This window comes from Arachis duranensis, chromosome 3, assembly GCF_000817695.3.
Source record: "Arachis duranensis cultivar V14167 chromosome 3, aradu.V14167.gnm2.J7QH, whole genome shotgun sequence".
Taxonomy (NCBI): domain Eukaryota; kingdom Viridiplantae; phylum Streptophyta; class Magnoliopsida; order Fabales; family Fabaceae; genus Arachis; species Arachis duranensis.
This window is the reverse complement of record NC_029774.3, coordinates 1,238,611-1,251,883: the sequence shown is the minus strand read 5'-3', so window position 1 is coordinate 1,251,883 and position 13,273 is coordinate 1,238,611. Positions and strand designations below refer to the sequence as shown.

The window sequence follows — 13,273 nt, the reverse complement described above, 5'->3', positions numbered from 1 at the left end:
TCGGGTCGGGTCTAAATTACACCAAAACAGATTTCACCCGACGCATGCACACACCTAACTTAAACCTAACCTAAACCCTCTTTCTCTCTGCTAAAGTGCGCCTCCTCCCTCCGTCACTCGGAACCTAATGGGAATCGGACGTTGCATTACTCAGCTCGACAAACTCCCTCTCCCCTTCCTCACCCGTTCCCCTTCCTTCTCCTCCTCCTCTTCTCGCTTTAAACCTTTCGCACCAAAAGCAACATTCCGGACCAGCTTCTTCCCCCTTCCCACAACCTATGGCAAAAGAAAATCAATTTTCTGTTCCAACGAACACCGCCACGTGTCTTCCACCGCCGCTGCAGCGGCTGTTGCTGCTCCTGTTCTCGCTGCTGACACTGCGACCAAGGTCGGGAAACGGACGGACATAAAAAAGATTCTGATCCTTGGAGCTGGACCAATCGTCATTGGTCAAGCATGCGAGTTCGATTACAGTGGAACGCAAGCATGCAAGGCTCTCAAAGAAGAAGGGTATGAAGTTATTCTAATAAACTCAAATCCTGCTACTATAATGACTGATCCTGATATGGCTGATAGGACCTATATTACCCCTATGACCCCTGAATTAGTTGAGCAGGTTCTCGAAGCGGAGCGCCCCGACGCTCTGCTTCCCACCATGGGTGGCCAAACCGCCCTCAACCTGGCTGTGGCTCTCTCTGAGAGCGGTGCCTTGGAGAAATACGGTGTGGAATTGATTGGGGCGAAGCTGGAGGCTATTAAGAAGGCCGAGGATAGGGATTTGTTTAAGCAGGCTATGAAGAAGATAGGGATTAAGACCCCGCCGTCCGGGATAGGAACCACCATTAGGGAGTGCATGGAAATTGCCGATGAGATTGGCGAGTTTCCGCTGATTGTTAGGCCTGCTTTTACGTTAGGTGGAACGGGTGGTGGGATTGCTTACAATAGGGAAGAGTTTGAGGAGATTTGCAAGGCTGGGGTTGCTGCTAGTTTGACCAGTCAGGTTTTGATTGAGAAGTCCTTGTTGGGGTGGAAGGAGTATGAGCTTGAGGTTATGAGGGATTTGGCTGACAATGTGGTTATTATATGTTCCATTGAGAATATTGACCCCATGGGAGTTCATACCGGTGACTCAATTACTGTTGCACCTGCACAGACTCTTACCGATAAGGAGTATCAGCGCCTTCGAGATTACTCCATTGCTATAATTAGAGAAATTGGGGTGGAATGTGGGGGATCCAATGTGCAGTTTGCTGTCAACCCTGTGGATGGTGAGGTGATGGTGATCGAGATGAATCCGAGAGTCTCAAGGTCCTCGGCCCTGGCGTCGAAGGCTACCGGATTTCCAATAGCAAAAATGGCAGCAAAGTTGTCTATAGGCTATTCACTGGATCAAATTCCAAATGATATAACAAAAAAGACACCGGCTAGTTTTGAGCCCTCGATAGATTATGTGGTTACAAAGGTTAGTGACTCGATAATTTCATCGTGCATTTTCACTTTTGAATGTAGTTTGGTTGTTGAACATTTACAGCAGAACTAATTAAATTATATTGTTGTTGAGGACTTCTATTTTATTAGTTTCTTTAGCAGCATTATTACACCCCTTATATGCTTGCAGAAAAGTCTTGGTTGTTGATATTATATTTGAAGTTTTGAATCTTCTTGCCTTGTAGTTTATCTTAAAGTTTTGTTTGCATCAGCGCTGAAATCTGATAAACCAACATTTATGCTAGGTTATCAAATATTAGTATTATCTTGATGAATCATTGAGAATATCTATTTTGTTATATGTTTGATAATTTTTATTCAAACTTGTTTTTTAATCCCATATGTACTTTTCTCCCATGGCTATTTATATTTTAGATTCCTCGGTTTGCTTTTGAGAAGTTCCCTGGTTCAAAGCCAATATTGACAACACAGATGAAGTCTGTTGGTGAGGCAATGGCTACCGGGAGAACCTTCCAAGAGTCCTTTCAAAAAGCTGTCCGCTCACTGGAACACGGATACCCTGGATGGGGTTGTTCGAAAGTGAAAGAGTTAGACTACGACTGGGAACAATTGAAGTATAGTCTTCGAGTTCCTAACCCTGAGCGCATCCATGCCATATATGCTGCAATGAAAAAAGGCATGAGCATTGATGAAATTTTCGAGTTGAGTTATATTGACAAATGGTTTCTTACTCAGCTCAAGGAGCTAGTTGATGTGGAAAATTTCTTGATGTCCCGCTATTTGTTTCATTTGACGAATGTCGATTTATATGAGGTTAAGAAAAGAGGGTTTAGTGATAAACAGATAGCATTTGCAACTAAATCTGCCGAAAAGGAAGTTCGGTGCAGGCGACTGTCCCTGGGTGTTACTCCAGCATATAAGCGAGTTGATACCTGTGCTGCAGAATTTGAAGCTAATACTCCTTATATGTATTCCTCTTATGATTTTGAGTGTGAGTCAGCTCCCACTAAAAGAAAGAAAGTTTTAATTTTGGGTGGCGGACCAAATAGAATTGGCCAAGGGATTGAGTTTGACTATTGTTGCTGTCATGCATCCTTTGCTCTTCAGGTGTGTTTTCTTCTATTTTATGTTGATTAGATTCCACATTTGAATATTCTTACTTTACTGGTTGCAAATTTGCGTCTCAGAAACCAAGTAAAGAGAAAATACATAACTTTTTATCTCTCTGCTTGCTTTATTTTTTCTCTCTAAAAGTGAAACTGTAAACTTAAGGTGAGAGTAAAATTGATGAATTGCACGAGTTAAGCCTTTGATCTTGATGGCACATTGAATTCAAATGTTACATTACATGACTTGTCTTGTCTTGTCTTGGTATGTGTCCTGACTTTCGGTTTGGCATATGCTTTTAAAATGATTAATCTTCCCGTATGCTGTCTCTCTCTATATTTGCAGGATGCAGGATATGAGACAATCATGGTGAATTCAAATCCTGAGACAGTCTCTACAGATTATGACACTAGTGATCGTCTATATTTTGAACCCTTGACTGTTGAAGATGTTTTGAACATTATTGATTTGGAAAGACCTGATGGTATCATTGTGCAATTTGGAGGTCAAACACCATTGAAATTGTCTCTCCCCATACAACAGTACCTGGATGAACACAAGCCAGCATGTGCTAGTGGACTTGGTCATGTACGTATATGGGGAACATCCCCTGATTCCATAGATGCTGCTGAGGACAGAGAAAGGTTTAATGTGATGCTCAATGAATTAAAGATTGAACAGCCAAAAGGAGGAATTGCCAGGAGTGAAAAAGATGCACTCGCCATTGCGGCAGAGATTGGATACCCAGTTGTTGTTCGCCCTTCCTATGTTCTGGGAGGTCGAGCAATGGAGATTGTTTATAGTGATGATAAACTTGTGACTTATCTTGAAACTGCTGTTGAGGTGGATCCAGAGCGCCCTGTATTAATTGACAAGTATTTATCTGATGCCATTGAGATTGACGTTGATGCACTGGCTGACTCACATGGCAATGTGGTCATTGGTGGGATAATGGAGCACATTGAACAGGCTGGGGTACATTCTGGTGACTCTGCCTGCTCTATTCCCACAAGAACTGTTCCGTCTTCTTGCTTGGAGACAATCAGGTCATGGACTGAAAAATTGGCGAAACGATTGGAGGTCTGTGGGCTCATGAATTGTCAGTATGCAATTAATAATTCAGAGGAGGTATTTTTGCTTGAGGCCAACCCTCGAGCTTCTCGCACTGTTCCATTTGTATCAAAAGCAATAGGCCATCCGTTGGCTAAATATGCTTCCCTTGTCATGTCTGGAAAGTCTCTCTATGATATACAGTTTACAAAAGAGGTCATTCCTAAGTATGTGTCTGTTAAGGAAGCTGTTCTTCCCTTTTCGAAATTTGCAGGCTGTGATGTGCTTCTAAGTCCTGAGATGCGAAGTACTGGTGAGGTCATGGGTATTGACTCTCTGTATAATACTGCATTTGCTAAAGCTCAAATTGCTGCCGGCCAGAAGTTACCAACTTCTGGAATTGTGTTTCTTAGCTTAAATGATTTGACGAAGCGTCACCTTGAGAAGATTGCAAAGACCTTCGTCGAGGCTGGTTTTAAGATTGTTGCTACTTCTGGAACGGCTCATGCTCTTAAATCAGCTAATATCCAAGCTGAGAGAGTGCTGAAGATGCATGAAGGTAGGCCTCATGCTGGTGACATGATTGCCAATGGAGACATTCAGCTAATGGTGATAACTAGTTCTGGTGATGCACTTGATCGGATAGATGGTTTAGCTCTGAGAAGAATGGCTTTGGATTACAAGGTTCCTATTGTCACAACGGTTAACGGAGCTATAGCAACTGCTGAAGCAATAAAGAGTTTGAAGTCCAATTCTATCAAAATGATTGCTCTTCAGGACTTCATTGAGTGTAAACTGTAAAGAGTCAGAATAGTTTTGCAGCAGCCTCTTTCTCTCCTAAGTGGCTATGTGATAGATCTAGTAAGCTTCTATTTCCCTCTTAGTGAGAATAGTTTTTCCTGTTGGTATTTGTTAAATGAAAATTATCTTATAATTTGGTCGTTGTTCATATCTTGCTTTTTTTTACTTTTAAATCCAATTAATAAACAATAATTGCTACTGGTGCATGTTTGCATGATATATTGGTTGATTGTGCAGTAACACTCTAATTCACATTGCATTTTGTCATCATTTATAATTTATCTTGCCATGGTTGCATGTAGAAGGGGTGATATCACATCTTAATTAATATGAAATTTAAGAACACTAGTATGGTCCTGAAAATTTATTGATATTTTTTAAGTTTATTCTCTAAATAATAATTGATATTTTTTAAACTTGTTCAGTAAAGATTAGGAGAGGCATATGAAAGGGACGTGGCATTTGCTACTGCCCTCGAAGATTTTGGGGGTGACCATAATGATCTTCATTTTGCTGCTTTAGTAGATAAACCTCATTCTTTCTCAACTAGAACTAAATATCTTTCTTTCTCTACTAAATTAAATTGTGAACCTTCAATATAATCAAGTCTAGAGAGGTTCACTTGGATATTGGTCTATGTTGTCTGGAATTTTTTTGAAGTTTTCAGTTCTACTCCAAGCCCGAGATAATCTGAACTTGCATATAAATTGTCTTATGAGTATTTATAATGCCAGATGCATGTACTATATTATGTAGAAATTAATGTAATTTTTTAATTTCTATGAGAAATATGCTATTTGTTTCCATCTCTAAATGGAAGTGATTGTATTATCATGGCTTCAATTTTAAATCATTCCTTGCTGTGGACATATGGAGTTTATATATGATTTTTTTTTTCTTGAGAAATGCTGCTATAGTTACATCATTTTGTTTAGGATGCCATCTAATTAATATGTTTCCTTTTTCTGTTCGTTATTTTTGTTTTTCTATTTGTTTGTTTTAAAAATATTATTGATGCTTAAAATTTTATAATGGCATAAATATGCATGTATATGATCAGGAACGGTATGTCTGATTTATATTGAAACTTCTGGCTTTGCATTACAAGAGTTACTATCTCCTTCAGTTGAAACTACTTATTGGTTGTATTTTTCTCTTTGATCCATGAATCAAGAGTAGTTCATTTGCTCATATTTGTTCTGAGACTTCTTACGATGCATCAGCTCATATGGTGAATCTTTTCATTCTATTTTTTTTTCTTTTTGTCCCTTCTCACATAATGTGTTGCCTTAAAAAATTTTCTGCCATATAAACTTTGTTTTTCTATTGCATGCTCCCTTCAAAGTGTTTTTAACTCACGAATGTAAGCATTAGTATATAAGCTGATTTTGATTTTCAACTTAAAAAATATTATGCTATTCATTTACTGTTATAATCCATGGACCACGGTAACAGATAAACGAGAGAAAAATTGACAGAAAGATAGAATTGAATTTTACTAACGGTGAGATTTAGATTTACATTAGAGATACACACTATGTAAATGATACTAACTATCAAGAAACTAACACATTGTGGTAACTAATGACAGAAATTACTCACATCTATCTCCAATTAAGTAACTAATATCTCTAAAATTTATTCTGATTGGTTGGTAATTAAATGATCGGTCTAATTTTTTAATTTACAGCAGGGTCAGGATGCTCATAACACTGGGATTCATGTTGGCACCTTGAAATAAGAGCAGGGAGTGGATGAAGAAAACTGTCTCAGCATCAATGGCAGTGAAACTAATGCGACCGTTTCTAGAGCACTCACATAGAACTATGCATAAGCTTAAGTCTTTCTACTTTTGACAACTTTCACCCACTACAAATTTAGCATATTAAATTGACTGTAAGTTCGTTCTTTCTTTTTTCTTTTGGCCTTGAACCATCAATTCATTTAACCGATGTTATTTTTAAACAAAAAAAGCTTTGGAATAATATTATGTTCATCATATATCATATATTTGTATTCGTAATTAAGGAGTCAAATATTTCCCTTGACCAATATGGTTTTGGAATTTTAGGTCAAGTCTTGAGAAAGTTTCTGATCTAGATGCCTTGTTGATCACGGTTTAAGATGATCAAAGTCCAACCAAAAGTGGCTATGTGGAGTTTGTATTTCTTAAGAAGCAGATGCATGAGGATGAAAGACAGTAACTAATAATAAATGCACTCAATTTTCAAACTTGAGCCACATGGCACAAGTACAAGATGTTACCACAACTACTAGTAGTATGAGATTCAATGATTCATACTACTAGTTTCCCTGTTCAGTTTCAATTTTGAACTAGTACAACAATATAGGTAATATTTATTTCAATTTACCAGATTTTCTTTTTAAAAAATGAAAGAATATCTGCACATTGTTGAAGGTATTAGTTGTCTATTATAATTCTTAGCTATAGTTATAACAATAAAATTCAGATTAACGGTAGTATTGAAATTATAATGCCAGATGATAACTGTGCAAATCAAAATTTTGTCAAAAAGTAGTTAGAAGTTCTTAACTAATTCTGGCAGCTTCTGTAGTATTGTGGTTACTTTCTCAAGTTGCGTAAATAATGCGTCTTAGTCTAGTGTGTATTGTGATTGAGTTCTCTTCTGTATTCTAGTGTTAATTGATTAGGATTTTTTGTTCTCTCTGTCACTGCTACTACTACATTCTCTTTCTGATTCTTTAAGTTCATCTATGTTCATTTTTGCTGACTTTCTTCATCTCTGAGCAACCCTTATAGAACTTTTTGTGGTATAAGGGCTTCTGATTCCTTAATCCATGAATAATAATCTATTAATTTATAAAAGACAACTAGTAGTAGTAATAATAATAATAATAATAATAATAATAATAATAATAATAATAATAATAATAATAATTTGGAGAAGAGTTTCGCAATTCTTTATTGGAGTGTACATATTTTGTATATAGTTAATGGAGACATTTATTTTCTTATATTTTTCCACGTAGTCTTATACATGCATATAATGATGATGAATTGCGAGTGCCTCTATTGGAGTCTAATTAATTAATTATACTCTTTATTGAGTTGCACTTTGCGATTGTTTGTTGGTTGTATTGGTCTCGCATTGCCATTCGAATCCTGCAACATATGTCCCAATTTCAAACATTATTCCAATTATTATTCTATCTTTTTCAACAAATTTTGCATTGAATTAAATTGTATTATGTATATACCAAAAATTAGATGTATATTAAATCAACTATTTGTAGAAAATATATATATTATGTCATCGTTTTAATTAAGAGCCGAAAACTTACATCAGCAACAGCATTCTGAAGCAGTTTGATTTGATCCCCTCTAACTTTTCTAACCTGAACAATTTTAGATCTCTATTAGTTAACTTTTTCTATTATTATTATGTATACATATATAAGTGACTGATTACATAAAATTAAAATATTCTCATCAATTGAAAATAATAGATAAAAATCATTAAATAATTTGATATATTCTATTAAATTATTAAACATACTATTATTTTTACATAAAAATATTTTAAGATGAGTAATTACTGATGTCATATATATAAGATCCCATTAAAATTAATATGATTTTAAAATATCCTCACCTGAAATTATCCTATATAAAAGAATTTATAGTAATTAATAACACAATTATGTTATGTGTATACTAAATTTAGTCACTAAAATTAGTTATTAGTATAAACTATATGTATACTGGAATATAAATACACATTGAAAATAAATTAAATTACATGTATATTTATATATAAATATATTAGTGATTGATTTTAGTAGTTAATTTTAGTGGACGAATAATATTTTTGTTAATAATAAGTTGGAAAATTGAATTACCTGTTTAAGGATGGTCCAAGTAACATTCTCGGTACAAGGAGGAGTAGTCAACGAACCCATGTATCTGTAGTATAAGTCTCTTTCTATGTTAATCACACTTGGATCAAATACACCCACTGATCTATTCGCTCCAACACTTAACCCAGAAAGTGCCTTCAAATCTTCCTCTAGCTACAAAATCATTTATTAGAATTTCAAAATATAATATATACCAAGAATTTCACCTTTATGCAACGTCAATATAAAAATAATTTTATACAAATAATAAATCGTGTACTATCACATTAATAAAAATAACTAATTTTAAAAATTATCTAAACATAAATTGAATGGCCACGTTATATATATGGATCGAAATTAAACGCTATATAACAATACAATATTATAATATCCAAAAATTCACATTAGTGACAAAAATAATGTCAACAGATACAAATGACAAATAAATTTACGAAAAATTAAAAAATACGACAAAAATAACTAAATATTAAATATATATTATAAAAAATAGCGATCAAATTTTGATGCAATTTTTGTAAATTCTTAGAAAAATAAAATATTTTTATTCTTAAAATTTAATAATTTTATATCAAATAAATTAAAAAAAATAATGTGAACTACCAACTTGGTTTGGAAAAAAAAATTTAGAGATCAAATTTGCTATAGATTTTTGTGTGCATCTTTTAAATATTATTCAAATGTCATGCAAAAATTTGGATCAAATGAATAAATTATTTACTTAATGTAAGAGTTTTTCTTACCATTTATAAAAAATATAGTATTATTAATTATTTTTGTTATGTTTTGAATTATTTAAAGACTTATTTATTGTTCGTATTTTTAAAAATTATTTTTGTTAGTGATATAAGCTTTCAGATATCATTTTGATAGTTATCCTAAGTTTAATCAATCAAAAAATTATTGTACCAATACCAATAGTGGGTCTGTTCTTGATCCAATCTTGAAAAGTATTCCAATCACTGCTGTTAGATTAGTTGTTGGAGTTTGATGCACATGCACCAGGTGTACCTCTAGATCCAGTCTGCAATAATATATATATATGTTACTAATAATTAATAAGTAATTTATGGGTAATGTTTACTTTAACGAAACATATGGGATAATTTTTTTTCAGATGATTGATGAACTAAATAAGAAATTAAGTATATGAAATAATAATCGAAGTATATGAACATATAACTAATTTATCAATCATGGAAGTTAGAAAGTAATAATTAAATATAATAGTATTGGCAACCTATATATGCATGCATACATGTATGTATGTATGGCATGTATGTAAATATGTACCTTCGTCCATTAATGGTGTGCTCAGATGGAATGTGCCAATGTAAATTTTGAAGTATATAACGCGTTCCATTGATTGTTAGAGAGCTTGTTGGATCAAGAAACAGCAACTAGTCAAACAAATAAAACAACCAATTAGTCGAAAAACAAAAATTTAAGGGAGTCAACTTTTATTTGCTTAATGATGTATTTATACATTAGTAATTAGATTATTTATCATATTTAACTCACTATAATAGACACGGATAATAACGACAGTTTTTTTTTTTACAATTTGTGATAATTATAAACGGACACAAAATCGATTTTTAATGGTTCTCCAACCGGCATCCTTTAGCGCACGGGAGTTAATTATTGCATTAATTTTTAAAAACGGTTGATATAACCGTCGCTATTTAATTATTGAACTACTAAAAATTTGAATTAGTCAAATAATAAATAAATTTATTTTATTTTTTATAGGTTTGAATTCAAATTCCAAGATGCACCTTTAGAAACTAAATATTAAGGCATTATATTGGGGCATATATGTAATATATGTTGTCAAGTGATTTAATTGAATAACTTGCCTAAAAAATAATAAATAATACTATTTGTACACCAAATATTTTTTCTTCATATAAAAATACAACTATTATTAATTATTTATATTTAAATTATTTTTTAATTAATAAAAAATTATTTGCTGCGACAAAAGAAGCGGAATTAGCGGCGTATTTTTTTTAATTTTGCGACGGTTTAAAATCATCAAAAAACAGACTACCAGCATTTTAAGAATCATCGTCGTCTTTTAAAACTTAGAAATTAAGATTTACGACAATTTTTTATAACTGTTAGTATAACCGTCACTAAATTACCGCCACAATCTTCAGCGTGCATGTATTATAGACTTATAGTGTTAATTATTAAGAAAATTAAATACTCATATCAAAATCGTATTTACCTCAATTTCATAAATATTTTTCTTAAGGGTAGCATTGGAGGGGTTGTAGTTCAAGTTAAGGGGTCCTAGTTTAGCCAATTGAAGCCTCTTCTTATTCAAATCAATTGGTGATTGCATTCTTCCAGTTTTGCATGTTCTCCATTCTGGTTTTATGTTTCCCCAATGAGATGGTCCTCTGTCACTATTTTCATCATAATTATACTCGTCCTCATCCTCTGTAATTAATTAGTTAAATAGGAAAAAACAAAATTAGCAATAATTATACACATCAAATGTATATCATATCCTCCTAACACTAGATCATGAAAAATAAGCCTACATTTGGTTTACATTTCCATTTTTTAGAATTTTATAAAAAAATAATAAAAATAAAAAATATTTAAAATGATACAGAAAATAAAACTATAAACTAAACACACACATCCTAATTAAAGAAGGAAATTAAAAATCATAAAAAAATAAACTAAACATATATATGTATATATAAATCATGAACTCACAATTATTCAAATAGTGTATGTGATGTTGTAAATGAAATAAAAAGTCTATGAAACAATTTGTTTTACACAAAGACAAAAACAAAATTAAATAAATAAAAAATAATAAATTCATCTCATCGAATATATATTGTATTTTAGCATAAAGGTACATTTGATTTGTATTTTTATTTTATATTTTAGTTTTTATTTTTAAAATTTTGTGAAAAAAATAAAAATGGTAAAAACAATAAAATTCAGTTTTTTTTTATTTTCTACTTTTTCTTTTTTTAATCAAAATATTGAAAAAAAAACACAAAACAAACACCCTAATTAAGAAAAGAAATTAATAATCATATAAAAAAATAAAAGTATATATAGTTATTAGTACTTACCAAATAATTCTTGGGATCTAGCTGGGGAATATAGCAAAAGAAGTGCTGCAAATAAAATGCAAATGAAAAACTTCGATGAAAACTTTTCCATATTGAAGTACAATTTAATTTCTTTTTCCTCCTCTGATGAAAAGTTGTATGTGGCAATGATAAAGATGTAACTATCTCATATTTATAGGCTGCTACAAGTTGTGAAAATTAAGTAAGAAAATTGGATTATTAATTAATTAAGGAGGTGCATGCTAAGTTTTCAAACAGGAGATAATAAGCCTTTGTTTTGACTAAATTGAAGATACTTTTGTTCATCATAATTTTGTAAACCCTAAACTCTAAAATTATGTCAACCAATACATTTTGTTAATATGTCTGGTTTAATTAGGATAAGCATTTAATTTATGTATGAATCCCTTTTAGAACAAAATTGAGACACTCCGATCACTATTCATAATTAAATTAAAGCTCATTTTTTTTAATTAAAAGTCTCAAATCTATTATTACCTAATTAATTAGTCTAACAAAATTTACATAAACATTTTCAGTTTGTATTATTTTTCTTTAGGTGAAAAATCAGGTGCAGTCGACTTCACGTGAAGTTGATACTTAAAAATCGTTAGATGATTTGACTGATTTGACTAAATTTTTATTTAACGGCTCTCAGATATCAACTTCACATGAAGTCGACTTCACTTGAGTTTTTACCTTTTCTTTAAGTATGATGAGTATTTTTTGTCCAAATAAAAAAAAATTTCTCCAATAAATTAGTTTTTAAAATTGAATTAGATTCAATCACTTAATTGTATCAATTATAATATAATATCAGAATATAATTCTTTAATTTAATATTGTTGAACCACTCACGTACAAATATTTATGTTCTAATTGATTATTTTTGAACATGAACGAAGTGTATTATATATAAGTCTCACATCTTTCGAAAATAAAATTTATAAAAAATTTATAAAATGAGATATTTTTTATTCCATGAACTAATTTTTGAGATTAATTTAAACTCACTCAATTTCAATTTTAATAACTTTGGTATTCCTAGCTAAAATATTATTGATTGATAAAAAAAAGCACTAACGAGCACAATAAAAATGAAGGAAGAAAAAAAAAAGTTCCATAGAATATTCTCTTATCAATATTGAAGACTGTACATTGATATTTGCCTTGTATTAATGACTTATAATCATATTTCCCCTCCCTATGAAATAGCGGCTGCTAATTAATAATTTGTAACCCTAATAATCACTAAAATAGTAAAATCTAAGTACTTTTTAGTAGTCTCTACCTAAATATTAAGGCATGGTGAGAAACTAAATACTCTAATAAAAACTCTATTAAGCATTTTTTATGTGAAAATGTTCTTTTTTTTTATTATTGAATAGTTGATTGGCTTAATTTTATGTGTTACAAAAAATATTATTATTTTTTTTAAAATCGTTATTTTCTTTCATAGATTATATACTTTTAAAATATGATTAAATAAATATTTTTATGAAAAAATATTTTTAATATTTTGCCTGTCAAATAACTATGATACGAAGAAAAAGGTGCATGTATACCATTTCAGTATTTTTTTGGTGGCTTCCACATGTCAATGGCCTATTTAATTATGAAAGAAGTATAAAAAAATTATTTTAATTAATTAATATGAGTTACGTTATATTATGGAATTATATTGTTAATTTTATTTTTGAAATAATTTAAAATTTAAAAATTTAAAATTTAAAATTTAAAATAAAAAATAATTAAAAAAATATAACATTAGTGAAAAGATATTGACTCTCTAGTTAATTGAACTCATTTTAAAATTACCTATAAATATGAACGAATATAAATATGTTTCTGATAAAATAAAG

General features: G+C 31.3%; 2 protein-coding genes across 3 annotated transcripts; one reads left to right on the top strand and one right to left on the bottom strand.

The window, feature by feature from the left end:
* The first annotated feature begins 38 nt into the window (after window positions 1–38).
* Window positions 39–6,778, top strand: LOC107476981 (carbamoyl-phosphate synthase large chain, chloroplastic). Of its 2 annotated transcripts, none has more exons than XM_016096947.3 (5): window positions 39–1,462; window positions 1,864–2,556; window positions 2,902–4,467; window positions 6,101–6,303; window positions 6,479–6,778. In XM_016096947.3, exons 1-3 carry the CDS (start codon window positions 128–130, stop codon window positions 4,405–4,407), a joined length of 3,534 nt encoding a protein of 1,177 aa, XP_015952433.1. In that variant the 5' UTR covers window positions 39–127; the 3' UTR covers window positions 4,408–4,467; window positions 6,101–6,303; window positions 6,479–6,778. The 2 variants fall into 2 exon arrangements, with proteins under 2 accessions (XP_015952433.1, XP_015952432.1); XM_016096946.3 differs by having other exon boundaries at window positions 6,098–6,303.
* Window positions 6,779–7,477: 699 nt separating this feature from the next.
* On the bottom strand, window positions 7,478–11,514 carry LOC107476984 (alpha carbonic anhydrase 7-like). Its single transcript, XM_016096952.3, has 7 exons — window positions 11,412–11,514; window positions 10,541–10,755; window positions 9,601–9,707; window positions 9,223–9,331; window positions 8,290–8,460; window positions 7,732–7,785; window positions 7,478–7,552 (listed from the first exon to the last, which is right to left on the bottom strand). The coding sequence occupies exons 1-7, from the start codon at window positions 11,500–11,502 to the stop codon at window positions 7,478–7,480; spliced, it is 822 nt and encodes a 273-aa protein (XP_015952438.1). The 5' UTR covers window positions 11,503–11,514.
* Between the last annotated feature and the right edge of the window lie 1,759 nt (window positions 11,515–13,273).